Source organism: Pelophylax lessonae (genome assembly GCF_965119305.1).
Source record: "Pelophylax lessonae genome assembly, chromosome: 3".
Taxonomy (NCBI): Eukaryota; Metazoa; Chordata; class Amphibia; order Anura; family Ranidae; genus Pelophylax; species Pelophylax lessonae.
The window spans coordinates 528,317,880-528,344,236 of NC_138770.1; the positions used below are offsets into that span (position 1 = coordinate 528,317,880).

The 26,357-nt window shown below is 42.2% G+C and overlaps 1 protein-coding gene across 1 annotated transcript in view; it reads right to left on the minus strand.

Annotated features, from left to right (window-relative positions):
• Window positions 1-26,357, minus strand: part of VTA1 (vesicle trafficking 1) — a 389,921-nt gene that overhangs the window by 76,909 nt on the left and 286,655 nt on the right. The window contains exons 6-7 of the mRNA XM_082251499.1: window positions 19,119-19,277; window positions 492-575 (exon numbers count right to left, since the gene is read on the minus strand). Coding sequence (XP_082107625.1) covers window positions 492-575; window positions 19,119-19,277 — 243 coding nt within the window. The remainder of the gene's footprint in view (window positions 1-491; window positions 576-19,118; window positions 19,278-26,357) is intronic.

The following is a 26,357-nucleotide window of genomic DNA, read 5'->3' on the forward strand; positions in this document are numbered from 1 at the left end:
ATTGTGTTTACTGATTTGGTTTGGTCCAAGCTTGGCTTTCAGATATGTACTGTATGTCTGCCACATTTTCATATCTCCAATTTTATTGTTTTCCAATATTTAATTTACACTATAACTGTGAATCTAGTGCTTACAACACAACACCAGACCCTCGATGTCTGCAAACATTTATTTTTGCCATAAAAAATAACACATTTGTCTATTCTTTATTTGCAACAAGATTGTACTACTCGTATTAAAATCAGAATCGTCCTCATTGCACTCTTCTTCCTCACTTTTCATATTTATACTTTTATATAAGGTTGGGAAGCGGATTTTACCGTGCCATATGTATTTTTATTATCTAATATCTATGCAGGAGTTTTGAACACAATTCACTTCATACTCTCCTAACTCTGTGATAAACTAGGGATGAAAGAAAGCTGAAGTTAATGCAATAATAATACCATGTAAACCAAGGTTTTATATTACATGCTTTATTTTAACCTTACCTTGTGCTGGTGTATTATACAGTGATGGATCTACAACAGGTATGTTCTGTGGCACTGGATGAGCAATGTTTGTGCTTGATGCACCTGTATTAAAAGTGTAAGAAAGATTATTATCAGACAAACACCATACACAGCAAAAATATATTTGTTGGTTTTAGATAGAATACGGAATGATGATAATTTCATCTTGCCTCCTGTCTCGGTGACCTCACGGGAAATTAAAAAAGAATCTCACTGCAGGAACACAGAGAGCAAAGTAAATATATATATATATATATATATAACAATTTATAACCTTTCATTAGTCTAAGTGACAATTCACATCTTTGTTCTGCATTACGGTGCCTTAATATTTGTGTAACTAAGAAAACTACTAAAAAAAAAAAACGTTCCCCTTATAATGCAGGGGGGATCTGTGCATGGCCCCCAAAACACATTGGCTGTAAACTGTTGATAAACCACACTCATTCTTTCAATCTATATAAGAAACACACCGCATGCAAGTACGTTTTTTGCCATGTATTTCATTAAAAAACCCATTATTGCAAGGCATAGATGAACATGGGCCCTTAATGACTACAAAGAAATCCTCTCAAAAAAGCTAAACCTCATTAAAGCCTGATAGACGTTCTAACTTTTCTCAACTTTGTCTAAAAACCCAAAAAGATTTTTTGGCTGTAGCTGTGCCTTAGGCAAGTCCATAATCCCAATGCACTTGAAGAAATTCCAAAATGCAAAATACAGAACAGGCAATATTAACTCAATCCTGTATAGTGTGCAATTTTCAGAGAATTACGGGATAATACATTGGTCTACGCCCTGAAAAGCAAAGAGCAATACAAGCGTCAGAAAGATAAAAATAACTTTAAAACGTTATCTCTCACGAGAGCTCCAACGCAATCAATGATAGCTGAAGAATAGTAAAGGAACTCCTGCATCATGACATGACTGTAACATAATATGTAACATGAATGACTGATTTTAAAAGAGATCTTTGATGGAAACGGAACCTAGTTATGAAAGGCGGTGTACACTGCATGTGAGTTCAAACAGAAACTTGTTTATTTAAAGAAACATGAACCCTCCGAAAAGGAATAAAGCATGCAAGAACACAAAACACATCTCCCAGTGTACACCAGTGGAAGAAAATTTCCCATGTTTTAGCCCTTTAAAGATCCTGCAAGTACAGAAAAATAGATCTTATTCTGCCAGAAATGTACTCGGACCATAATTTCCTGCTGTGGACTAACAACAAAGTGCCTTTCCTAGACTGAAATTGCAAGAAATTGTATCAGCCCAGCACAGTAGCCTTTTGCTAAAGTATAGAATTATTTTCTTCCCTTACAACATATGTATCCCAAGAAAAGAACTGGAAGAGGTCATTAAAGTGGCTATAAACCCTCTTCTATACCCACTGAAGTGAACAGCCTTAGATGATACACAGAGATGAAAAAAAACATCCCCACATAAGTTTTACAAGTATATTTGCTGTCTTTCCCTTTCTACATTCTTTAGAAAGTGCAGATTGTGTTACAAATCTTGTTTCCTCTTTCAGCAGTGGGTGTGGAGTCTAGGCATACACTGTATGTGAGCTGATTGGAAGAAAGGCACATACCCCCCTTTCCACACAGGCAGAGGAACAAAGGAACATGCAGAGCTGTACTGTGAATAGACAAGCTCTCTGCTTATATATCTCTAATCACACGCTCGACAAAAATTTTCAGTTGCTGTTATCTTGTGTGTCAGAGAACTTATCAAGTTGATAACAGAGGAACGGAGCAGCAGAAAGACAAGGCAGGAAAAACAGAGAGGCCAATTCGCTGCTCCAGGTGAGAGGTGTAATCCTGAGGACAGGTGGGACTGGGTGCTAGCCCCGGCTCGCATCTGTGTATACAACTTGGGAAATAAATTGCCTGCACACCTCCACCGGTCCAATAGATTTATTGAAACATGTATAAAACTGCAACCCGGACAAGGACACAGACCATAGAAAGGTTTTGAAAAAGCATGTTGTCAGTGAGAAATGCCTCAACCTTTCTAGGCTCTGTGTCCTTGTCAGGGTGGCCTTTTTTTTTTTTTTTTTTTTTACAGGTTTCAATAAATCTTTTGGACCGATGGAGGTGTGCAGCCAAATTCTTTCCCAAGAAAGACACGGCACTCAGAGGGAGAGATAAGTAAACACTACAGATAGATGTGCCCAGGTCAGATTTCATGGGGTTTACAACCACATTAAACTCTTTGAGATAACCCAAGCATTATTAACAGGACAGATCCAAGGAGGACAAAATAAGAAGGTGAATCTCCCCAGCAGTGACATAGAAAAACTAAAAAAAATACATATATACACTTGAACTAACCTTGTGTTTCCAGAATGTTATACTTTTTTTATTTGATGTTATAAGAGGATACTATGTTCTTTTAAAAATAGTTTTATTAGAACTTTTTGTTTTTTAATGTTCTTTTTACTTACTCATGATATACTTCAAGAATTCCTAAAACATACTTTCAATAATATTTTTATAACCTAATCTAACCTCAAATATAACTAAAGCAAACACAAAATTGAAAAAGTCTACCAATGTGAAAATTCACTGACATAAAATTAAGATATCCTAACAGAAGATTCTGTACCAAAAGCAATTTTTAGGTTAATTCAAGCTGGAATTACTGTGAACTAACAGGAGGAAAAAATGAGCAGATACTGTGATCAGCTTTACAGCTGCAAGTTAATGACTTGGTACAGCACTCATCCATGAACTGTTAATGGAAATGCAAACTTTAGCTTCAATCCACTAAGCTGTAACAATTCTATTGCTTAAAATAATGATGATTATGGCAAATAACTGGTACTGCTTAGCGAATTGAGCTTTCCTGTACTTACCATAAATCTTTTTTTTTTTTTTTAATCCAAATGCTGCCTACAGAAGGTTTGGACTGTGGTATAAAGAATACAAAAATATGTAGTCTCTAATCATCATGCTTAAGTTTTGTGAGCAAGCAATACGTAAGACCAAGAAACACAAAAAGGTACCTGTGCCCTCCAAAGATTGGCAGATACAAAAATCTTTTTTTTTTTTTTTTATCATCCACTGAGGAACTCAGTGAGACTTTTGACTTTTTTAGTTGGGACATCCAACAGCAGTTCAACTGAGGGGTGGGCAAAAGCCTCTGATGGTTCAAAGATAGAATCAGAGGCCACCAGCAACAACCAGAGGCACCAATGCCCAAAACTGAACCAAAAAATGCGAAGTTCCAGAGGAGTCACAGAGGATCAACTCAATGCCAGGATAAGAATCCCCACAAAAGCAAAATTACTTTCTTGAAAGACTGCAAAGCACCAGCAGAAGCTGAGAGACATGCAAACAAAAACCAGCGGCGTAATAAATGTCCAAACGGAAACAGACTGACAACACAAATGGCCAGCAAAGGGAACAATGGAAGGTTTTCCAGCCTCCAAACAGATCCCCAAGGGAAAACTGGAAAATAGGCCCTTAAGGCATGACCAGCTGGTCTTTGGATGACAGAAGATCCAAGCCATAAACCTGTAGACCCTTGTTATCGGGGAAGGAAGCTTCCAAGAAGGATTAGGAATGTCTCATTAGAAAATGAAGATAGAGAACTATCTAGCATAATACCCTCACAGGATGGTCAAGGACCTAAGAAGTTGGAGACAACCCCTAAGTCATAGAGAATGACAATAGAGAAAAAAGGGTGCAAGAAGTACCCGCCACAAAAACAGACAGGAGTGGGGAGACAGACATCTCATACTGGAGCAGCAACACTAGAAAACAGCAGACCTGTCCACAAGGACACTCAGCAGTGTCACTGGAACTTGACAGGGAAACCCCCTGCAGAGCCTGTGTACCTGAAACAGGTCCTCCAACTTGCCACAATCCAGTCAAGCCTCCACAGCCATGGAATGAGGAGAATGAATCTTAGGCAGATAGTTAAGAATGATCACCTGAAAAAGCACAAATATTTTGAAGAACTGCTCATAGAATCAGCAACAGAAGGAGGGCCTGACTTAAAATAATCTAAACACACAAATACCTTTTAGACCCCTTAATCCCCATGGGAATGGGCTGCAATAGCAGTGTGTGCTGTCTGCTGACTATTTAAGTAACCACAATGACCTCCAGTGCTGGTTTCATTCTGCCCTGCAAGATAAAAATCACTCCCAAGTGAAAAAATCTTTGTCTCTAGAAAGGAGACTGAAGGAGTTAGAGGCTCAGAAGGCAAAAACAGTGCCTCGAAAGGGAACCATGCGGTTGATATTAACATCCTCTATGTCATCCAGTGTAGAACCTTCCTATAGGTGAAGACCTTACATAACCAAGGTGATGTTCAACAGAGTTCAGGTCAGGGGATCTACTTGCAGCACATTCCCTGAAGAAGTGGACATCAACTGCTCTGGGGAACAAGAATCAATTCCTGGACATGAGGGCAGTTCAAAGGCCCTAAGAGATTGGAGGTGCATATCAGGGAAGATTGGATACATAGGGATTACCTGCACATATTGCCTCAAGTCCAGGCTCCCAGCTACCAAGGAAAGCAAGAAGCATGAAGGTCAACAAGTGTATCCATTCTTAAAAGAGAAAAGCTCTGATCTAATCTCAGATGGAAATCAGGACCTTTCAGGGTGTTTTCAGCCCACAAAGAAGAAGTCCTTAAACAACCGGTATAGTGGAAGTCTTTAAAGCCACAAGAGCCTAATCCTCCACATGACATGTACTGCATCAATAAGGACTTAAACAACTCCTTATATATCTATGTCCATTAAAGGAGACTGCAGTGACCCAAAAGTAGCCTCTTCTGAGGGTTAGGATTCTGAATCAAAAACAACAACAGAGGCTGCAAACCCAGTTTGATACTGAAAGTAGGGTCAGAAACAACTGATTGCAGTCACTGAAGAACAAAAATATATATGGTGTATCAAGTATTTTGACTGAGGAAAACGGAAATGTAAAAAAAAACAATTAGCAAAAAAGGACAGCAAAAATATAATTAGACTGTCAGCAGAGCCGAGAGAAAGGCATCCAACCTTAGGGGATGCCAGCAAAATACAGAATGACAGTTGGAGGCAGGGGTAAACAGGAGCAGGTTTTTTTCTGTTTGCCATTGTCCAAACATCCTGTAGGCAGCAGCATATTTCCCAACTGTTTCAGAATTTCAGAGTAAAGAAAAACTCATCAAAGTAGTAAACAAGTGCCAAGGCTAGTGGCTAACGACAATTTGGAGAAAGTTACATACATATTACAATTAGGCCTCATACATAGTACATCTTGTAGCTTCAAACAAAGATTAAAGAAAGCTAGATAAGAATATCTCTGTGCCTTTACGGTTTAGGAAATATTAACATATCATGTAGGTCTCAGTGAAAAAAAAAGAACCTAGAGGGTATGCTGAACAAAAAATATTCCAGAAATCATCACATAGTCAATATAGGATAGTACCTGAGATTGACCTATGCTTGCATATGAGGTAAAGTCCGAGAAGTCTCTCCAAAACCAAAGAAAAATACATTTTAGAATATATCCACGTAGAAAATATGGAGGGAGAGAAAAGTTCAACCCCAAATATGTGACCAGAGAACAATAGCAACCTCTACACATAAGCCTCTGGCTGTAATTAACCAGAAGGGAAAAGTAAAAAAATAAAAATAGAAAAAAAAAAGGGGGAAAAAATAGAAAGAAGAAGAGAACAGAAAAGGGGTAAGACTAGAAGACAGAGAAGAGAAAAGTGGTGAAAAAGAAAAGAAGCTTCTCAGCTGGTCGTTCTCAGTTTGTACCATCTTAAGAACATTGCTATTAGAGCATTGAGATACCATACCAGTCGTGGACAGAAGTGGGTGGGGGAAGTTTGGGCTGCTCCCTCCCACCTGCTTCCTATCCACCCATTAGCAACCATGTGCTCCCAGAGTTGAGAAACTTACATTTAAAAGTGTTAGGGACTGCAGATATAACAGGGTGCCGTGTCGTGGCTCTGCAGCTTACATATGCGTTTGCAAATGCGTGTCAACTAAACCCCTGTTCTTTATGTATATTGAGACAGGTCTACTTGGTTGGTGGCAGACTGGAGGGTGAGTACATCAGACTGGGGGCTGGCTGGCTCCATGCACCTCTTTTAATCCTTTTTAATTCGTTTTTTTCCGATACAGGGATGGAGACGCTGGGCATACCTGCCGGTGTCTCATTTAAAGTCCCACATAGCCCACATTGTCTATGCAACTAGGGATGGAGGCACCTCGCCTACAGGCTGGTGCTTCATTTAAAGTCCCACCGTGCGATTTTCGTGCGTTTTTGGTGGATGCAGTCTAATTTGACCCCAGTTTTTTCATATACAGGGATGGAGACCATAGCATGACCTGCTTGTCTCATGTAAAGTCCCAAATACTTTATGAAATTAGGGATGGAGGCACTGAGCTATACAGGCAAACTGCCTCATATAAAGTCCCAATCTGTGTTTTACACTGCATCCGCCAAGGAATTGGAGGTGTATGCTTCTCAGCTGGTCGTTTTCAGTTTGTACCATCTTAAGAACATTGCTATTAGAGCATTGAGATACCATACCAGTCGTGGACGGTAGTGGGTGGGGGAAGTTTGGGCTGCTCCCTCCCACCTGCTTTCTATCCACCCATTAGCAACCATGTGCTCCCAGAGTGGAGACACTTACATTTAAAAGTGTTAGGGACTGCAGATATAACAGGGTGCCGTGTCGTGGCTCTGCAGCTTACATATGCGTTTGCAAATGCGTGTCAACTAAACCCCTGTTCTTTATGTATATTGAGACAGGTCTACTTGGTTGGTGGCAGACTGGAGGGTGAGTACATCAGACTGGGGGCTGGCTGGCTCCATGCACCTCTTTTAATCCTTTTCAATTCGTTTTTTTCCGATACAGGGATGGAGACGCTGGGCATACCTGCCGGTGTCTCATTTAAAGTCCCACATAGCCCACATTGTCCAAGAAAAGAAGTCTGACCCCGGGAAGTCCAAGGCCGCCACAAGCAGGCTGAGCATGACTGTCCCCTATAAAATAGAATTTTTGTAAGAACTTACCGAAAAATTATTTTCTCTGAGTCCTCTGTCAGACGCAGCCTCTTCCAAGTTTCATCACTATTGGGTAATGGCGCCCTCTGCAGGAGCAGGCTAGGTAGTGAAACTTCATTAAAAAAGCTTTATCTAGACACACCTTTAGGGGCTGTCCTTCTAGCCATTACCCTCAGACACATAGAGCTTACTAATCAGTTTCGTAGCAAGTAGTACAGGAAGACAAACCCCAAAATAGAAGGGTGGGGGCTGCGTCTGTCAGAGGACTAAGAGAAAAGAATTTTATGGTAAGTTCTTACAAAAAACTGAATTTTTGTAAAATCTTACCTGTAAAATTCCTTTCTCTGAGTCCTCCGACAGTCGCCGCCCTCTTCATATTCGTCACAATGGGGTATTAGACTTTGCTCCGAAGGAGTAGCTAGGCAACAGAATATGTTATTATATAAAAGTTTTAACACATCCCACCCCCAGGGGGTGGTCCCCTCAGTCAATACCCTCCTACTTCCTGTATCCATACTCCAGTTTCAGTGGAATAGCAGTAGAGAGTACAATCAACCCCAAAAGAGGGGCGGGGGCGGCGACTGTCGGAGGACTCAGAGAAAGGAATTTTACAGGTAAGATTTTACAAAAATTCCGTTTTCTCTTACGTCCTCCGACAGTCGCCGCCCTCTTCATATTCGTCACAATGGGGACGTCCCAAAGCAGTGCAAACATGAGGGGTGGGAAACGCAGCCGCGCCCAAGGCAACGCCGTCTCCACAGCAGAGAAAGGAACCTTACCAAAGGAAGGAAACCCTCTGGGCAACAGAAGAAAAAACTTGCTCAACAGAAGCAAAAATCCCAGGAAAACAAATAACCCAGGGATAACAACATGTATCCCAAACAGCCAAGGAGCCCATACAATAGGCTCTAAGGAACTGCCGCACTAAGAACCTTGCGGCCAAAGGAAGCATCTGCCGATGCCTGAACATCCACTCTGTAGAATTTTGTGAAGGTGTGAACGGACGACCAAGTCGCCGCCTTACACACCTGGTCCACAGAAGCCCCATGACGACAGGCCCAAGACGTACTCAGAGATCTTGTAGAGTGCGCCTTCACAGGCACAGGGGGAACTTTCCCCTTCAAAGCATAGGCCTGTTCCACAGTCTGTCTTATCCATTTGGCAATGGTAGAGGCCGATGCAGCCAAGCCCTTCCGAGGTCCCTCAGGAAGGACAAACAAGGAATCTGACTTGCGAAAAGATTCAGTCGATTTCAGGTAAACCCTGATCGCCCGAACAACATCCAAGGAAGTGCAGAGCGAAGGCAGGACAACATCCTCATTGATATGAAAATCCGAAACCCTCTTCGGAAGAAAAGAAGGGTTAGGTCGTAAGACCACCTTATCTAGATGAAGGACCAGATACGGAGACTTGCATGACAAAGCTGCCACCCCCGAAACCCTGCGAGCCGAAGTGATCGCCACCAAAAAAGCGACTTTTTTGGACAACATGGACAACGAGATCTTCCTGATCTGTTCAAAGGGAGCATGTTGTAGCACGGACAGAACAAGATTCAAGTCCCAAGGAGGTAAAGGTTCCCTCCTAGGAGGGACCAGATGTCGCACCCCTTGAACAAAGGTACTAACCAAAGAGTTAGACGCCACAGGACGTTGAAAAAGAACGGCCAGCGCAGACACCTGACCCTTGACCGTAGCCAACGCCAAACGCTGGTCGACACCCGTCTGAAGGAAGGACAACACCCTAGACACCGAGTAAGTGCGAGGTGAAAACCCCCTGGACTCACACCAGGCAAAATAGGCCTTCCAAGTACGGTAATAGACCTTCCCCGAGGAAGACTTCCTCGCGTTAATCAAAGTGTGAATGACCTCCGGAGAGAGACCTCTATCCTTCAGGACCTCGGTTTCAACAGCCAGGCCGTCAAAGCCAGCGACTGTAAAGCAGGATGGAATATCGGCCCTTGAGACAAGAGATCTTCTCGAAGAGGCAGACGCCAAGGAGCGTCGACCGCCAGGTTCACGAGATCCGCGTACCAGGACCGGCGAGGCCAGTCAGGTGCCACAAGAATCACCGTGTGTGGTTCCGAGTTCAACCTGCGAAGGAACCTGGGTAGCAATTGGATCGGCGGGAACGCATACAGCAGCCGATACTGGTGCCACGGGGCCACCAACGCGTCGGACGCGTCTGCCCGAGGATCGCACGTCCTTGCCACGAACCTTTTTACCTTGTTGTTCAGACGAAACGCGAACAGGTCCACTTCCGGAAGACCCCACTTCGCGCACAACATCTGGAAGACAGCCGGGTGGAGAGACCATTCCCCCTGATCCAGGGTCTGGCGACTCAGATAATCCGCCTGCCAGTTCTCCACCCCCGGAATGTGTACCGCCGATATCGCCGGGACATGAGTCTCGGCCCAAGAAAGAATGCCGGCCACTTCCCGAGCCGCCCGGGCACTCCTGGTGCCCCCTTGGTGATTGACGTAAGCCACCGCCGTGGCATTGTCCGTTTGCACCCGAACCGGACAGCCGCGCAGCCTGTCCGTCCAACGGTGAAGGCAGAGATTTATCGCACGCAACTCCAGAATGTTGATCGGAAGGGAGGATTCCTCCTCTGACCAAGTCCCCTGGGCGTGACAAGCTAGACATTGAAACTGGAGTATGGATACAGGAAGTAGGAGGGTATTGACTGAGGGGACCACCCCCTGGAGGTGGGATGTGTTAAAACTTTTATATTAACATATTCTGTTGCCTAGCTACTCCTTCGGAACAAAGTCTAATACCCCATTGTGACGAATATGAAGAGGGCGGCGACTGTCGGAGGACGTAAGAGAAATTCTATTTTCTCTTACGTCCTCTGACAGACGCAGCCTCTTCCAAGTCAAAGCAGTGAAGGTGTGAGGGGTGGGAAAAGATGCAACCAACAGAAAAAACGGCAACGTGTCAACAAGGCCAGAACCAAAACTCAGCCAACAGGGCAACAAAAGCTCACCAACAGGAGCTAACCCCAGAACAAAATTTAACCCAAAGAAGAGAAAAGCATGTCTCTCCAACAAACCACAGCGCTCAAAACTTTGCGGCCAAAGAAGGCATCTGAGGATGCCATCACTTCAATCTTGTAGAATTTTGTAAAAAAGTGTGCACAGACGACCAGGTCGCCGCTTTACACACCGGAGCCACAGAAGCCTGATCGCAAAAAGCCCAAGAGGCACTTACAGCTCTAGTAGAATGTGCCCTCACAGGGAAAGGAGGCACCTGACACTCAAGGGAATAGGCCTGAACAATAGTCTGTCTGGCTCTGATGTCCGCCGGCCACTCGCAATCTCCCTCAGGAGAGGGAGAAAGACAGATGGCTGATGTAAACACAGCCGTCTGTCATTCTCCCTTAGATCATCACAGAGGCTATGCGATCCTGCTATGTAGGATTGTATGTCTCTGTGATGATCTAGCAAGCCACGCCCCCTGGCAGTTAGAATCACGCCCCCTAGGGACACACTTAACCCCTTGATCACCAATAAAGTTAACTCCTTGCCTGTCAGTGTCATTTTGACAGTAACAGTTAATATTTATAGCACTGATTACTGTAGTAATGTCAATGGAACTCCCAAAAGTGTCAAAAATGTCAGTCAAAAAAAAAAAAAAAATTGCAGATGGCCGCCATTACTAGTAAAAAAAAGACATAATTCTTTCCTGTAGTTAGTAAACGCAATAACTTTTGTGCAAACCAATCAAAATACGCTTATTGCGATTTTTTTTTCCCAAAAATATGTAGCAGAAAACAAACTGGCCTAAAATGTTAAAAAATTTTGATTTTTACATTTTTTTTGAGAATTTCATATAAAAAATGTGAAAAATATTGTTATTTTTTCAAAATTGTCGCTCTTTTTTTTTATAGCGCAAAAAATAAAAATTGCACAGGTGATCATATACCACCAAAAGAAAGCTCTGTTTGTGGGAAAAAAAGGACATCAATTTCATTTTGATACCGCATCGCACAACCGTGCCATTGTCCGTTAAAGTCACGCAGTGCCGAATCGCAAAATAGGGCCTGGTCTTTGAGCAGCCAAATCCTCCGGGGCTTAAGTGGTTTTAATAGATGATTTTAAAAAAAATTTAACAAAATGGACTTTGTACTTTGTTTAAAGTAGATGCAAACCCTAACTAAATTACATTTAGTTTGCTAAAGAACAGTGTAATGCACTTTTTTTTTTAACTGAAATAACTGTTTTACCTCATATTCTGCCTTTTTATTGCAATTCAGTGATGCTGATGTTCTGCACCTTTTTTGCAACTACTTCCGGTCTACATGCTTCCAGCGATTGCTGCATGACATTTCGCAAAGTGGGTTTTCTGATGGTGACCACAGTGGACCATGTCTGCCTATTGGGTATTAAAATGGTTACTTGTAGTCTCCATCAGAAGTCTGTGTGACAAGGTGGAAATGCAAAAGCCCAAGTTGAATAAAGAGACAGAATGTTACCACCCTAAAATTGTAAGTGAATAAATAGGGACCCTAATGGCAGGATCACCAGGAATGATTTTAAGGAAAGCAGCAGATTTTAAGATAACTTCTGAATTTTTATGAACATGTTTAAGATTGCATGAAATTTCAAAGATTGGGTCTACATATACCGTATTTTCTGGCGTATAAGACGACCCCCCTAATTTTCAAGTTAAAACATAGGTTTTGGGCTATACTCGCCCTATAAGACTACCCCCCTTCCAAAGCAAGGCAACACCATTGAAAAACATCAGATTTCTCATAGATCTCCAAGGTACCCTAGTACTGTAATACATGTAATCTCTCATAATATCTCCAAGGTACCCTAAGTATTACCAGTAGATGTAATCTCAAGACGCTGGCTGTGTGGGAATCCTGTACCGGTATACCGTATGTACCGTAGCTTCGGCTACATACAGTATACCGCGCTGAGCCAATCACAGTGAGCGATGTATTCTATTATTGAATGCAAAGCCTGCTCGGATTGGCAGAGTCAGAGAGGCGGGCTGATGTTACTCCGCCAATCCGAGCAGGCTTTGCATTCAATAATAGAATACATCGCTCTCCCTGATTGGCTCAGCGTGGTTCACTGTATGTAGCCGAAGCTACGGTACATACGGTATTACGGTACAGGATTCTCACAAAGCCAGTGTCTTGAGAGATTACATCTACCGGTAATACTTATACTTAGGTTACCTTGGAGATATTATACTCGGCGTATAAGATGACCCCCCCCCCCCATTTTTGGGGGATTTTTTTGAGGTTCAAAAGTAGTCTTATACGCCAGAAAATAATTTATTCTTTAAGGGGCCAGCAAGATGTAGGTTGTGAGGCAGAAGTGTTAAGCTGAAGTTTAGCCTAAAATAATTGTTAGGCCTACAGCTTTAGTTATATAACTTACCTGTAAATTAAGTGTGTCCAAAGTCATACAGGTAGCTGGATCGTGGCAAATCGAACTTGCAGGGATGCCAGTCCTTTTCCTAGCTATGAATTCTTGGCACTGTGATAGTTCAGGTCTCACGGCTGATTTAGACAGAAAAAGATCCAGACGTGGACCCACCAAAGGGAATGCATTAGGGTAAAAAAAAGTCTTGACTTTAAAACCACTTTAAATTCAGCCTGGAGACCCAAAGCTTTGAACCATTGAAGCTTAGTCCCAGGCAGAGGACCAGCATTCCCTGCAGTGAAGATTTCACCAGAATCCAGCTGTCTCCACAAGGTAGGACATACTTTATTACAGGTAAATTAGGTCAATAAAGCTGTAGGGATAAAAATGTTTAGTTAAAATTCAGTTTTAAAAGTGATAACCTATGTTTAGTAAAAAGTAAGTTGTGCCCTTTGGAAAATTTCTCTTTATACTTACAGGGCTCTTTGAGGGCACATTTGGCACTACCATTTTACTCTGAAATGAACTCTTACTCATTTGTCTACCTACAGTATGTGGCCAGTAGCACTACGTGCATGATAAGAGAGGCACTCGGGCGGCACTCTTTACTAACAATGGAAATGAAATAAATATGACCTGAACTAGTACATTAAGCATTCTTTGTAGATATCAGAAGGATTTCCCTCTGATAAAGAATCAAAATATTGTAGAAAGGATCATTGCACTGTGTCTAAATGATTCAAAGCATAAACAGTGGGTAAGGAAAGGAAACACCTTGCTCATTTAAAAGCAAAATAAAAAAAAAAACGATCTTTCAAAATGGAATTACATCAGCTAGACTGCTTTTATCTGAAAATCCAGTAATATATGTTATGGTATTATGTTTCCACCAAACGAAAAAACTATGTTACCTTAAACTAGGCATATAAGTGACACTATAAATCTTGCATAAATACACTGCTGTAACAAATTAAATTATCCGTATATTTGTTTCAGCTCGAACGCATAAATGTAAAGCAGACATCAACTTTTCTTTTATTCGTTCTGCACTATTTACACCATGGCACTATAAATTGAAATGTAACCTCTTTAGGTGGTAAAATAATTCATTTTCCTAAATATAAATGCACTGAATCTTCCGAATTCAAGTAAAGCTGCACCTCTTTCTTAAAATGCTAATTGTCTTGCCATCATGCTGATCCTCTTTAACCACTTCAATACCAAGCACTTTCACCCCCTTCCTGCCCAGGCCAATGTTCAGCTTTTAGCGCTGTTGCATTTTGAATGACAATTGCGCGGTCATGCAACACTGTACCTAAACCAAATTTATGTCATTTTTTTCCCCACAATTAGAGCTTTCTTTTGGCGGTATTTTGATCACCGCAAGGTTTTTTCGATTTTGCTAAACAAATAAAAAAAAGACCGAAAAAAAAAAAATTTTTTTGTTTAGGTTATAAAATTTTGTAAATCGATACGTTTTTTCCTGCACTGATGAGCACTAATGAGGCTGCACTGACAGGCACTGATGAGGAGGCACTGATAGGGTGGCACTGATATATAGCACTGATGGGCACTGATACATGGCACTGATAGGTAGCACTGGTATGCAGCATTGGTGGGCACTGATGGGCGGCACTGCTGGGTATTGATAGGCGGCACTGATGGGCACTGATAGTGATAGGCGGCACTGGTGGGCAATAATGGGCACTGGTGGGTGGCACTGATAGATGGCAATGATGGGCACTGGTGGGCAGCACTGATGGGGAGGGCACTGGCGGGCTCCCTGAGCCCTGATTGCCATCCCTGGTGGCCATGGTGGGCATCCCTGGGGTTCTAGTGGCACCCCCCCTAAGGGTCTGCACTGCTAATCAATGCTCTGATTACCAGTGCAGAACCCCCCGTCAGGAGAGCCGCAGATCGGCTCTCATCTACTCATGCCTGTCAGGCACGAACTGAGGAAAGCCGATCAATGGCACTTCCTATTTACTATGTGACCAGCTGTGATTGGACACAGCTGGTTACATGGTAAAGAGCCTACTTCAGTAGGCTCTTTACAGAGATCGGAGATGCGGTGTGTCAGAGTGACCCTGGAAACTGGAAATCACTTAAGTAGACATCAATACTCCAGTTATCTCAACTTGCTTTCGAGCCCTGTGCTGGGCACCTGGCCTGTTACATCGTGAACACATCTTAATGATGGCAAACTGTTCTCCCCCTTGGCCAATCAATCGGAGGAAGCAAGAGGAAATCACTGGACTCAGACGCAACTGTCAGGGCATCTTATTGAACACAACGAACAGGGATATGAGAAACGATTACCGACCTGGACACACATGCACCTTCACAGGTTGAACTAGAAGGGCTTTTGTTTTTAATCGATCTTTCCCACTATGAAACCTATTATGAAATCACTGAACCCAGAAGCAACTGGAGATCACTGGAGTAGTGGTGTCTACTTCAGTAATTTACAGCTTCCAGGGGCATCGGCCAGTTATGAAATACACATAGTTACATTATTCCAAGCTTGACCAATGTAACTACAGTATGTAAAAATATACCATGCCTGGAAAATTTCATGGATTATGACCCAAGAGAAACGGGTTAGTATACTGGAAAATTCTTCAGCTAGGTTTGAATCTACATGGGAGCCATGGGCGACTTATGTGAAAGTCCCACTCTAGTCACTGAAGCCCCCGATTCCCTCATTGGAAGGCTTACGTGGCGGTGGGTTCTCCCTGGACAATGCTCTTTCCCCCCGTTCCCCTTTCTTCTTTTGCTCTCTTCCCCTCCCTCCTCTCTGTAACTTCATGGTTGGACCTTAAAGGTACAAGTATGCATTCTCATCTCCCGCCCCATCTTATAGTTGCCAGATACTATTTGGAACCTCACAACCGTGGGGTTGGTATAGATATGATTGTCACCACCATAGGGTAGTGGGACACCATATGGGCTCTACCTAACCTCATCCTCCTTCCGGCCTCCAGCCTGGAGGTTCCCCTCCCTGTGCACAGCTGGTTCCCAATAGGGGTGCGCGGGTGGGCCTCCCCTTGGTGGGGGTTGAATATTATCTTCTGCATTGATTGAGGTTGGGTATACTAAACCATATTCTACCACCGTATCCCACTCAGTTATTGCACTAGAGGACAAATGTATTATGAATGTTACCGCTTGTTCAGATTCATTGCTTGTTACTACAAATGAATTACTTCGTTTTGTAAACTTGTTTTCTCAATAAAAGTTATTGAAAGTAAAAAAATATACCATGCCTGGAATATTTCTATAAGTCGCTGACCTAGGATTTGAAGATAAGAACTTCGGTCTTATATCGGACTTTCCTGATCTGCATTGTTTGGGGGTACTTAAGCCATAAAGGTTATACCTAACAGCCAGGCTGCTGTTTTCAGTTGGGGGTCAACAAGGGTAACTCAACATTTTTTTCTCAATATACGTTTACCTGTGTGCAAGTATAATTGGGTCATAGTTTTATAAGACCGCTAAACTGAAAATAATCATCAAATATGTATAAAAAATTAGATAGGATAATTATTCAGTAATCATTTGTTTTACAGTTTACTACACCTAGTAGTATAAAAGTAGACCATTAAATGTTGCCTTTTTATTGAAAAGAATATTAAACAAGAGTTCTGATTGGTTGACACACCGGGATTCCCCAACTTTGGAGGGATTTGTTTTGGGCTATAGGACAAAAAGTGAAGAGAAATCTCCTCTATGGGACACAGATGGCAAAAGACCGACAAGAGTTATAACCCTCCCTTACAGTATCCAAAAAAAAAAGAAAAAAAACAGTTTTGCCTTTAAGCCTGGGTTCACACATTTGCAATGTCAGACACTGCATGTGATTGCTGTGCAGATCACATGCGAAGTCTGTGCAAATGCGAATTCAGCCATACAGTTGTATGGCTGAACTTGCATTGGATTCGCACAAAAAAGGTGCAGGGACCGTTTTTTCCCCGCACTGGAATCAGATTGCATGGGTGTTCACACCCACGATATCCGATTCCTGTCCAAATTCCCAGTTCACACTGCGATCTGCAAACTGATCTGGGGGTGTCATTAACTTTGTATTGACACCCGCAGCGGTTCGTAGAGGCCAGTGTGAACTGTCTGCAGGGGAAATGCGATGTGGGAACACTAGAATCCCACTGGTCCCGCATCGCATATATGTGAACCCAGAGTAATATTAAGAATAATGATAACAAGAGTGTTTTATATTATTAGACAGTTCAGGGTGACAGATTAAAATGCAATTCCACAAGATTACACTGTGAGGTATATGCTGCGATTATAAAGTGTATCACCTTAGAACATGTTGCGAGGAAAGTGCGGGACTTGTACAGAATTTAGAAAATTCAGCTGGTAGATTACTGCTGGGCTGACCAAGAAACACGTACAGCCTCACACCCACTAACACTTTTACACAGTCCAACAAAAATGCCAGAACTGCCAAGTCAGACCTTCTCCTAAACCTTTCCACCTTTATGTTTAAATTAAATGGACAGCAGTTATACATAACTCAACTTAATCAGTTCAAAGTCCAACTCCGCGCACTCAACTAACTCACGTGGGAAGGCTATGCTTTTCGACACTGGGGATAATTCAACCCAGAAGACTGAAGGTATTCTTGTGGCAGAAATAAGTACCGCAGGGGACAACTCTCGATTACAGGTGAACAGCTTGAGCTGATTTTTTCTTTTTTTTTTTTTTTTTTTAATTCTCACCTTGCATTGGGGCCCAGTTTAAAAAAAAATGCCAGGAGGAGCTAGGCTTTAACTGATAAATAGCAACTGTCCAAATGGAAGAATTTAAAGCAGAACAAAGCCTTCCTATCCTTTACAGACACCTATTTTTGATATGCAGCTCCCATGATGCTAAAAACGTGATCAGTTAGGACATCAGACAATTAATGGCTAGACAGTTTGGTTGAGAGCACAAGCAACTGTGGGGTTGATTTAAATAAAAAAAAAATGAAGAGTGCAAAATCTGATGCAGCTCTGCATAGAAACCAATCAGCTTCCAGTGTTTTTTTTTTTATTGTCCAAGCCTAAAGTGGTTGTAAAGCCTAAACATGTTTTACCTTAATGCAATGGTTGCACTAAAGTGGTTGTAAGTCTAAAAAAAAATAAGATCCCGTTCCTTTAAGGTTGCTGTATACCACAGTGCTTGTGTAATTTTTCCCTTCCTATTGAGTATTAAACCTGGGGGATCCTGTCAGTTCCTGTTTCCCCCTACCTCTGCTGACCATAGTAATTATCGCTGCTGAGCCCTGATTACCGTGGTCAGTTTACGTGCCTCCGTCATCTGCTGCTGTGCTCCCTCCCTGTCATCATGACAGCGGCTCTCCTGCCTGCCCCTCCCACCGCTATTCAGCTGCATAATGCGGCTAATATACAATTATCTTCTCCGGAGCATGCTGCCATTCACTACAGTGGATTTGAAAAGCCTAAATACCTTTTGTCACACCACAGGGGATACTTGTAAAGTCACATAGTGACTTCACAATCACCTTAAGGTAAAAAATGTTTATGTGTTAGCATCCCCCGTCACCCCCTTTTACTTACCATTGACCTCATTCAATCCAACTCTGTGCAAGTCTACAGATCTTCTCTCCCTTCACTTCCGGGTCTCGCTGGCTTTGCTGGGGCACTGGGAGCCATTAACTCCCAGTGCCGTCAATCAAAGCCAGTGACGATGGAGTAGGAGGCGCCTGTGTCAATGGACGCAGCTGTGGGGCTCGGGTGCATGCACACATGAGTGCCCCCATAGAAAGCGGCTTCCCATGAGGGCACTAGACAGAGGGGATGGCCAGGAGCCCCAGCGGGGGACACGAAAAGAGATGGTTTGCGGATGCTCTGTGCAATTCCAATGCACAGAGCAGGTAAGTATAGATATGTTATTTTCTTTTCCCTTTACAGTCAATTTATTTGAACAAGCTGAAGTAAGAAGCTGATTGGCTACCATGCAGAGCTGCACCAAATATTGCACTCTCCAGTCTTAGTAAATCAACCATGTGGCAGTTATTCACGGCATGCCTTGAATGTACCTGTTTTGAGAAACCATTAAATTGAGGCATTTAGTCCTGCTTTAAACTTAAAATTTTGAGTTAGAGATGCAAAAATGCGTTTTTTGACCATTTACTTTGAACAGAGGTTCAGCTATCCATAGTATAACAGAATAACCCACCTGAGCTGGGAGGAAGTTCTGCTGGAGTGTTGGCAGGTGCATGTGCCCCAGGGGGAATCTGAATACCAGTGAAATTGGACGTTGGCACATTTCCAGGTTGATATATGGAAGGTGATCTTTCCGGTGCCGCGGAAAACAGTGACTGATCATCATTTTCATCTGCAACAAGAAACATGATTCGTATTAGGCGTGAAAAAAAAAACAAAAACATTTTACTGTTAGCATAACTATTAGGGCACTTTCACAGTGATGCAAGATTTTACTGCATTTGCGATGCGGTTTATAAAAAGGACATGTGACTCAAAAACTTCACCAAAACATCGCAGGTGCGTTTTTACCGTGCTTTTGTCGCAGTTTTACAGCATTTTCCATTGCTTTGAATAATTTTCAATAATTTTTTAACACCCCAAATATGGTGCAAGAAGGATTTTTTCCTTGAAACGAGTGTTCACACTGGGGTGGTGCACTCATTCATTGATTTTAAAGGGAAGCATTTCTCTTGAGATTTTCAAGCGCTTTTTTTTTTTTTTTTTTACGACCCTAATGCATGCATGTGCATTTTGAGCTGAAATCCGCAAAGTTAACAAAAGGCAAATGAGCAAGGAGATGAGTGGGACATTATTTCCTATGGTCAGTGCCCAAATACATAGTATTGCAGTAGATGATTCCTAGGACTCTATAAATACAGCCAATAAACAGCATTAAATAAAGGGAGATCTGCTTCTGCAGTCTTTTACTATAATTCATAGGAGCATGGTGAAGGGTCAAAATTGCACAACACATAAAAATAAACATAAAACCAAACAACAAAACTTTGCAAAATTAGTGCAATTTTAAATTGCCTTAGCTCCTTTTAACATTACAGTAAACCCCCCTCCATTGCGGGGGTTACGTTCTGGACCCAGCCGCGAAAAGTGAAATTCCGCAAAATAGAAAAACCCTATTAAAATGCATTGTAGGCCTGTTTATTTTACTGTCACTGTACGTGTAGAAGCACTTTAAGGTCTTTAACCACTTGACCACCGGAGGATTTTGCTGTCTTCAGTCCAGGCCACTTTTTGCGATTCGGCGCTGTGAGACTTTAACTGACAATTGCGCGGTCGTGCAACGCCGTACCCAAACAAAATTTACGTCCTTTTTTTCCCACAAACAGAGCTTTCTTTTGGTGGTATTTGATCAGCTGTGCAATTTTTACTTTTTGAGCTATAAACAAAAAAAGAGCGTTTATTTTGAAAAAATAACAATATTTTTAACATTTTATATGAAACTCCTCCCAAAAAAAATGTAAAAATCATTTTTTTTTTACATTTTTGGCCAATTTGTTTTCTGCTACCTATGTTTGGTAAAAAAAAAATCGCAATAAGCGTATTTTGAATGGTTTGCACAAAAGTTATTGCGTTTACTAACTAAGGGAAAGATTTTTGTCATTTTTGGTGGTTTTTTTTTTAACGCGTAATGGCGGCGATCTGCGATTTTTTTTGCGGGACTGCGACATTGCGGCGGACAGATCGGACCCTTGACTGACATTTTTGACACTTTTGGGGGTACCAGTGACATTACTGCAGTAATCAGTGCTATATATATGCACTGTTACTGTAAAAATGACACTGGCAGTAAAGGGGATAATTTTATTGGAGAGGGAGGGGTTAATGTATGCCTGGTGCTTACTGACGTGTGGGGGGGGGAGGTGACTGAGTGACAGAAGGACAGATCGGATGTCCAGCTATGCTGAACACTCCGATCTGTCAGTCCCTGTCACTATGGAGATCCGCCCGCTCTGTTTAATACAGGCGGGCGGATCTCCTCACTCGATTCCCCGACGATCGGGGCAGAGCAGCGGCGATCGCCGCTGCTCCTCCCCTGGCCCGACTCCCGATGTGAATGAAAACAGCGGGAGCGCGCCTCCGGCGGCGCGCGAGCGCCAGCTACAGGGGGAGGAGTCCAGCGACGTAGGTCTACGTCGCTGGACGGGAACGAGCCACTTTGCCGCAGTACGCTCCATGTGAGCGGTCGGCAAGTGGTTAAACACACTTTTAAAACAATAGAAACTCATTTAAACACATAAAAGATACTAAGAGACATAGCAAGAGCTATGGAAAACACAAAAATATTTCATTTTTAATGATTTATATAGTAAAATAACATTAAAAAAAAAAAATGCGAATTACCGGGACCGCAAAAACTGAACCGCGATGGAGCGGGGGATTACTGTACAGGCAAAGTCATCAAGTCTGCAAATAAAACTTTATAAAACTTTTCACTTTTTCTTTTCTGTTGCTATCCATTTAAAGCTCTTCTGTGTTCCTCTGGTGTCCTGCCAATGCCAATGGACACATCCATGTGCCACCACAATTAGTGCTTTTAAGGGGGGGAGCACTCATCGTGGTGGCCCATGGATGTGTTCATTTAACTGCACGAAAGGAGAAGGAAAAGTGAGTACCCTGCACAACACGGATGTCGGTGGCGGGGAGGATCATCACAATATATTTACATAAAATTTGCATAGTTGTGGACTTCATGTTTTATAAAAGAAGCATTTGATTATATCACAAGTATTATTAATTCACATGTAGTATAGTACACTTTTCACAACTGAGGTTCTAACAGCTGTTATTTATTTATATATATCTTTTATTGTTTTATAGGATATTATTTAGCGCAGCACTAAGGCATGTTTTATTATGGCACTACTATACATTTCAGAATGAGATGGTGATCAGTACTTGCAGCTGGCTTGATTGAAGTAGCATTGGTCATAGTAGCTTGCAGGAACCTTTGATATTTGGCTTGTAAACAAGCTATACTACATACTGGGAATTAGATAAGGAAACCTACTGTTTAAAGAAAATTTCCTGCTGGTATGGATGATTTGAGCTTGTAACAACAGGATCATGTATGGATTAACTCCCAAGTTCTGAGGGTATTTTTTTTATAGCTTAAGAGCTCGTGTGTAAGGAAAATAATTAGAAAATAGGCAAGAACACTTAAAAACAACGAATAACAAATAACGAATTGGACTGCTCATAATAAAAAGGTAGTTCTAGGTGAGTAGCATCTATTTCAAACTTCCATTGTTTAACCTATATACACTGCTCAAACAAATGAAAGGAACACTGTTTTTTTCAGAGTATAGCATGAAGTCAAACTCCTGGGATATTGATCTGGGTAGTTAGATAGCAGAGGGGGTTGTTAATCAGTTTCAGCTGCTTTGGGGTTAATAAAATGAACAACAGGTGCACGAGATGGGCAACAATAAGATGACCTCCAAAACAGGAATGGTTTTACAGGTGGAGGCCACTGACATTTTGTTTTCCCTACTCATCTTTTCTGACAGTTTTACACTAGTTTTGCATTTAGCTAGGGTCAGCGTCACTACTGGTAGCATAAGGTGATAATTTGACCCTATAAAGGTTGCACAGACAGCCTAACTCCTCCAGGATGGCACATCAATACATGCCATTGCCAGAAGGCGTGCTGCATCTCCCAGCACAGTCTCATGGAGGAGATTCCAGGAGATAGGCAGTTACTCTAGGAGAGCTGGACAGGGCCATAGAAAGTCCTCATTCCATCAGCAGGACAATTATCTGCTCCTTTGTGCAAGGAGAAACCGAATGAGCACTGCCAGAACCCTACAAAATGAGGCCACTGGTGCCAATGTCTCTGACAAAACAATCTGAAACAGACTTCATGAGGTGGCCGGAGGTCCTCTAGTGGGCCCTGTTTTTTACTGTCAAGACCGTGGAGCTTGACTGGCATTTGCCATTGAACACCAGACTTAGCAGGTCCACCACCTGCACCCTGTGCTTTTCACAGATGAGAGCAGGTTCACCCTGAGCACATGTCACAGATGTAACAGACATGAAAGGGTCTGGCGAAGCCATGGAGAACATTATGCTGCCTGTAACATTATTCAGCATGACCGGTTTGGTGGTGGGTGAGTAATGTCTGAGGAGGCATATCCATGGAGGGACGCACAGACCTCTACAGGCTAGACAATGGCACCCTGACTGCCATTATGTATTGGGATCAAATCCTTGGACCTCACTGTGCTGGTGCAGTGGGTCCTGGGTTCCTCTTGGTGCACGACAATCCCCGGCTTCATGTGGGTGAGAGAATGCAGCCAGTTCCCGGAGAATGAAGGAATTGATACCACTGAATAGCCCCCATGCTCGCCTGACCTAAATCCAATAGAACACTTCTGGGACATTATTTTTTGGTCCACCCGACACCCCCGGGTTGCACCTCAGTCTGTTTAGGAGCTCAGTGATGCCCTGGTCCAGATACGAGTGGAAAAACCCCAGGACACCATCTGTTGTCTCATTAGGAGCAGGTTGTCAGGAATTCATACAAGCACGTGGGGCCATACAGGTAAGTACCACTTTTAGTTGCTGCACTAAAATTTCAGCAAAGAGGACAAACCTGCTGCATCATTTTTTCAATTTGATTTTCGAGGTGTCTTTACATTCATCTCCATCAAACGTGGCATTCTTTCGTTCCTAACACATTACCCAGTCAATATCAGTATAGATATCTAGCATGATATTTTTCCTCATTGAGATCTGATGTGTTTTCAAAGTGTCCCTTTATTTTTTTGAGCAGTGTATATCCCACCGCGATCTGTACCTGCACAGCAATTTGCTAGCGAGTAAAAGATTATACCCAATGTAGCTATAACAGCCTAGGATTGCTATTATACTGCCACTTTGAAATATTTCAATGCCTTACTGTTGTCCACAAAACAGTGGTGACACGAGAGAACCTTTCGAAGGTACTACACAGAGAAGTCCCAGTTATATGGTGGGTGGTCTTAAAAAGTGCATATCCCCTTTACCCATTTGACTTCTAGAAAATTTACCTCCCTTAATGACCAGGCCATTTTTTGTGATACGGCACTGCGTTATTTTAAATAATAATTGCACAGTCATGTAACTCTGTACACGAATGAAATGCATTATCTTTTTTCTCCCAAAAATAAAGCTTTCTTTTGATGGTATTTGATCACTGTTGTGTTTTTTATTTTTTGCGCTATAAAAAAAAAAAAAAAAAAAAAGACGGCAGTTTTGGAAAAAAAAAAAAACAATATTTTTTACTTTCTGCTATAGAACATAGCTATTTAAAAAAATTAAAAATAAAATTGTTTCATATATTTAGACCAATATGTATTCTGCTACATATTTTTGGTAAAAAAAAATCCCAATAAGCGTGCAGTATCTCACAAAAGTGAGTACACCCCTCACATTTTTGTAAATATCTCAGGTATGAATGGGGAGCAGGTGTGTTAAATTTGGTGTTATCGCTCTCACTTTCTCATACTGGTCACTGGAAGTTCAACATGGCACCTCATGATAAAGAACTCTCTAAGGATCTGAAAAAAATAATTGTTGCTCTACATAAAGATGGCCTAGGTTAAAAGAAGATTGCCAAGACCCTGAAATTCAGCAGCAGCAGCAGCAGGGTGGCCAAGACCATACAGCGGTTTAACAGGACAGGTTTGACTCAGAACAGGCCTCATCATGGTCGACCAAAGAAGCTGAGTGCACATGCTCAGCATCATATCCAGAGGTTGTCTTTGGGAAATAGAAGTATGAGCATTGCTGCAGAGGTTGAAAGTGTGGGAGGTCAGCCTGGCAATGCTCAGAAAGCCCAAAAAAAAGTTTTCTGAACACAAGCAGACTAAGGACATGGATTACTGGAACCATGTTTTGTGGTCTGAAGAGACCAAGATAAACTTATTTGGTTCAGATGGTGTTAGGGCATGTGTGGCAGCAACCAGGTGAGGAGTACAAAGACAGGTGTGTCTTGCCTACAGTCAGGCATGGTGTTGGGAGTGTCATGGTCTGGGGCTGAATGTGTTGCGTGCTGCCACCACTGGGGAGCTACAGTTAATTGACGGAACCATGAATGCCAACATGTATTGTGACATGCTGAAGCAGAGCATGACCCCCTCCCTTCGGAGACTGGGCCGCTGGGCAGTATTCCAACATGATAAGGGCCCCAAATACACTTTCAAGACAACCACTGCCTTGCTAAAGAAGCTGAGGGTAAAGTTGATGGACTGGCCAAGCATGTCTCCAGACCTAAACCATATTAAGCATCTGTGGGGCATCCTCAAACAGAAGGTGGAGGAGCGCAAGGTCTCTAACATCCACCAGCTCCGTGATGTTGTCATGGAGGAGTGGAAGAGGACTCCAGTGGCGACCTGTGAAGCTCCTGTGAACTCCATGCCCAAGAGGGTTAAGGCAGTGCTGGAAAATAATGGTGGCCACACAAACTTTTAACACTTTGATCCCAATTTGGACATTTTCACTTAGGGTTTACTCATTTTTGTTGCCAGCGATTTAGACATTGATGGCTGTGTGTTGAGTTATTTTGAGGAGACAGCAAATGTACACTGTTATGCAAGCCGTACACTCACTACTTTACATTGTAGCACATTGTCATTTCTTCAGTGTTGTCACACGAAAAGATATAATAAAATATTTACAAAAATGTGAGGGGGGTGTGCTCCCTTTTGTGAGATACTGTAAATTGATTGTTTTGCACAAAAGGTATAGCATCTACAAACTATAGGAAATATACTGGAATTTTTTTTTATTATTTTTATACTAGTAATGGCGGCGATCAGCGAATTATAGCGGTAATCCATATTGCAGTGGACATTCTGACACTTTGATACTTTGTGGGAACAAGTGACACTAATTCAGCGATCAGTGCTAAAAATATGCATTGTCACTGTACTGATGACATCAAATGTTAAAGTATAAATTAAAGGCAAAACTTTATTTTTTAGCTTTGGATGGAGTGGAGAGGGATTAGAACACCTGTCAGGTTTTTTTTTTTTTTTTGCTGAGTGTGCCAGGGAGATTCACCCTCTCTTTTTCGTTTACCATTATCATTGAAAGTAAAAGTTAAAGAATATCCCAAATTTTGAGTTGTCCCCAGAAAAGTAATAGGGGGTACATCTTACAACGTGAACACTAGTTCTGGCTACCTGGGGGTCCCCAAGGAATTCCCTTAATTTGCAGAGATTTTCTCTAACTTCCTGTTTGGCTATGGAACGGGAAGTGAAAGTAAATCTCTGCAATGGGACATCTGACAGGGGTTATAACCCTTCCTTGCTCATCCAAAATGAAAAAAAAAGTTCTACTTTAAATGTGTGCCTAACCAGTGTTTATGTGTACTGCTTTCACTAAGGGAATGGATGGATTTTCTTTCCCTGCTTTGCAGGGGAAAAAAAAT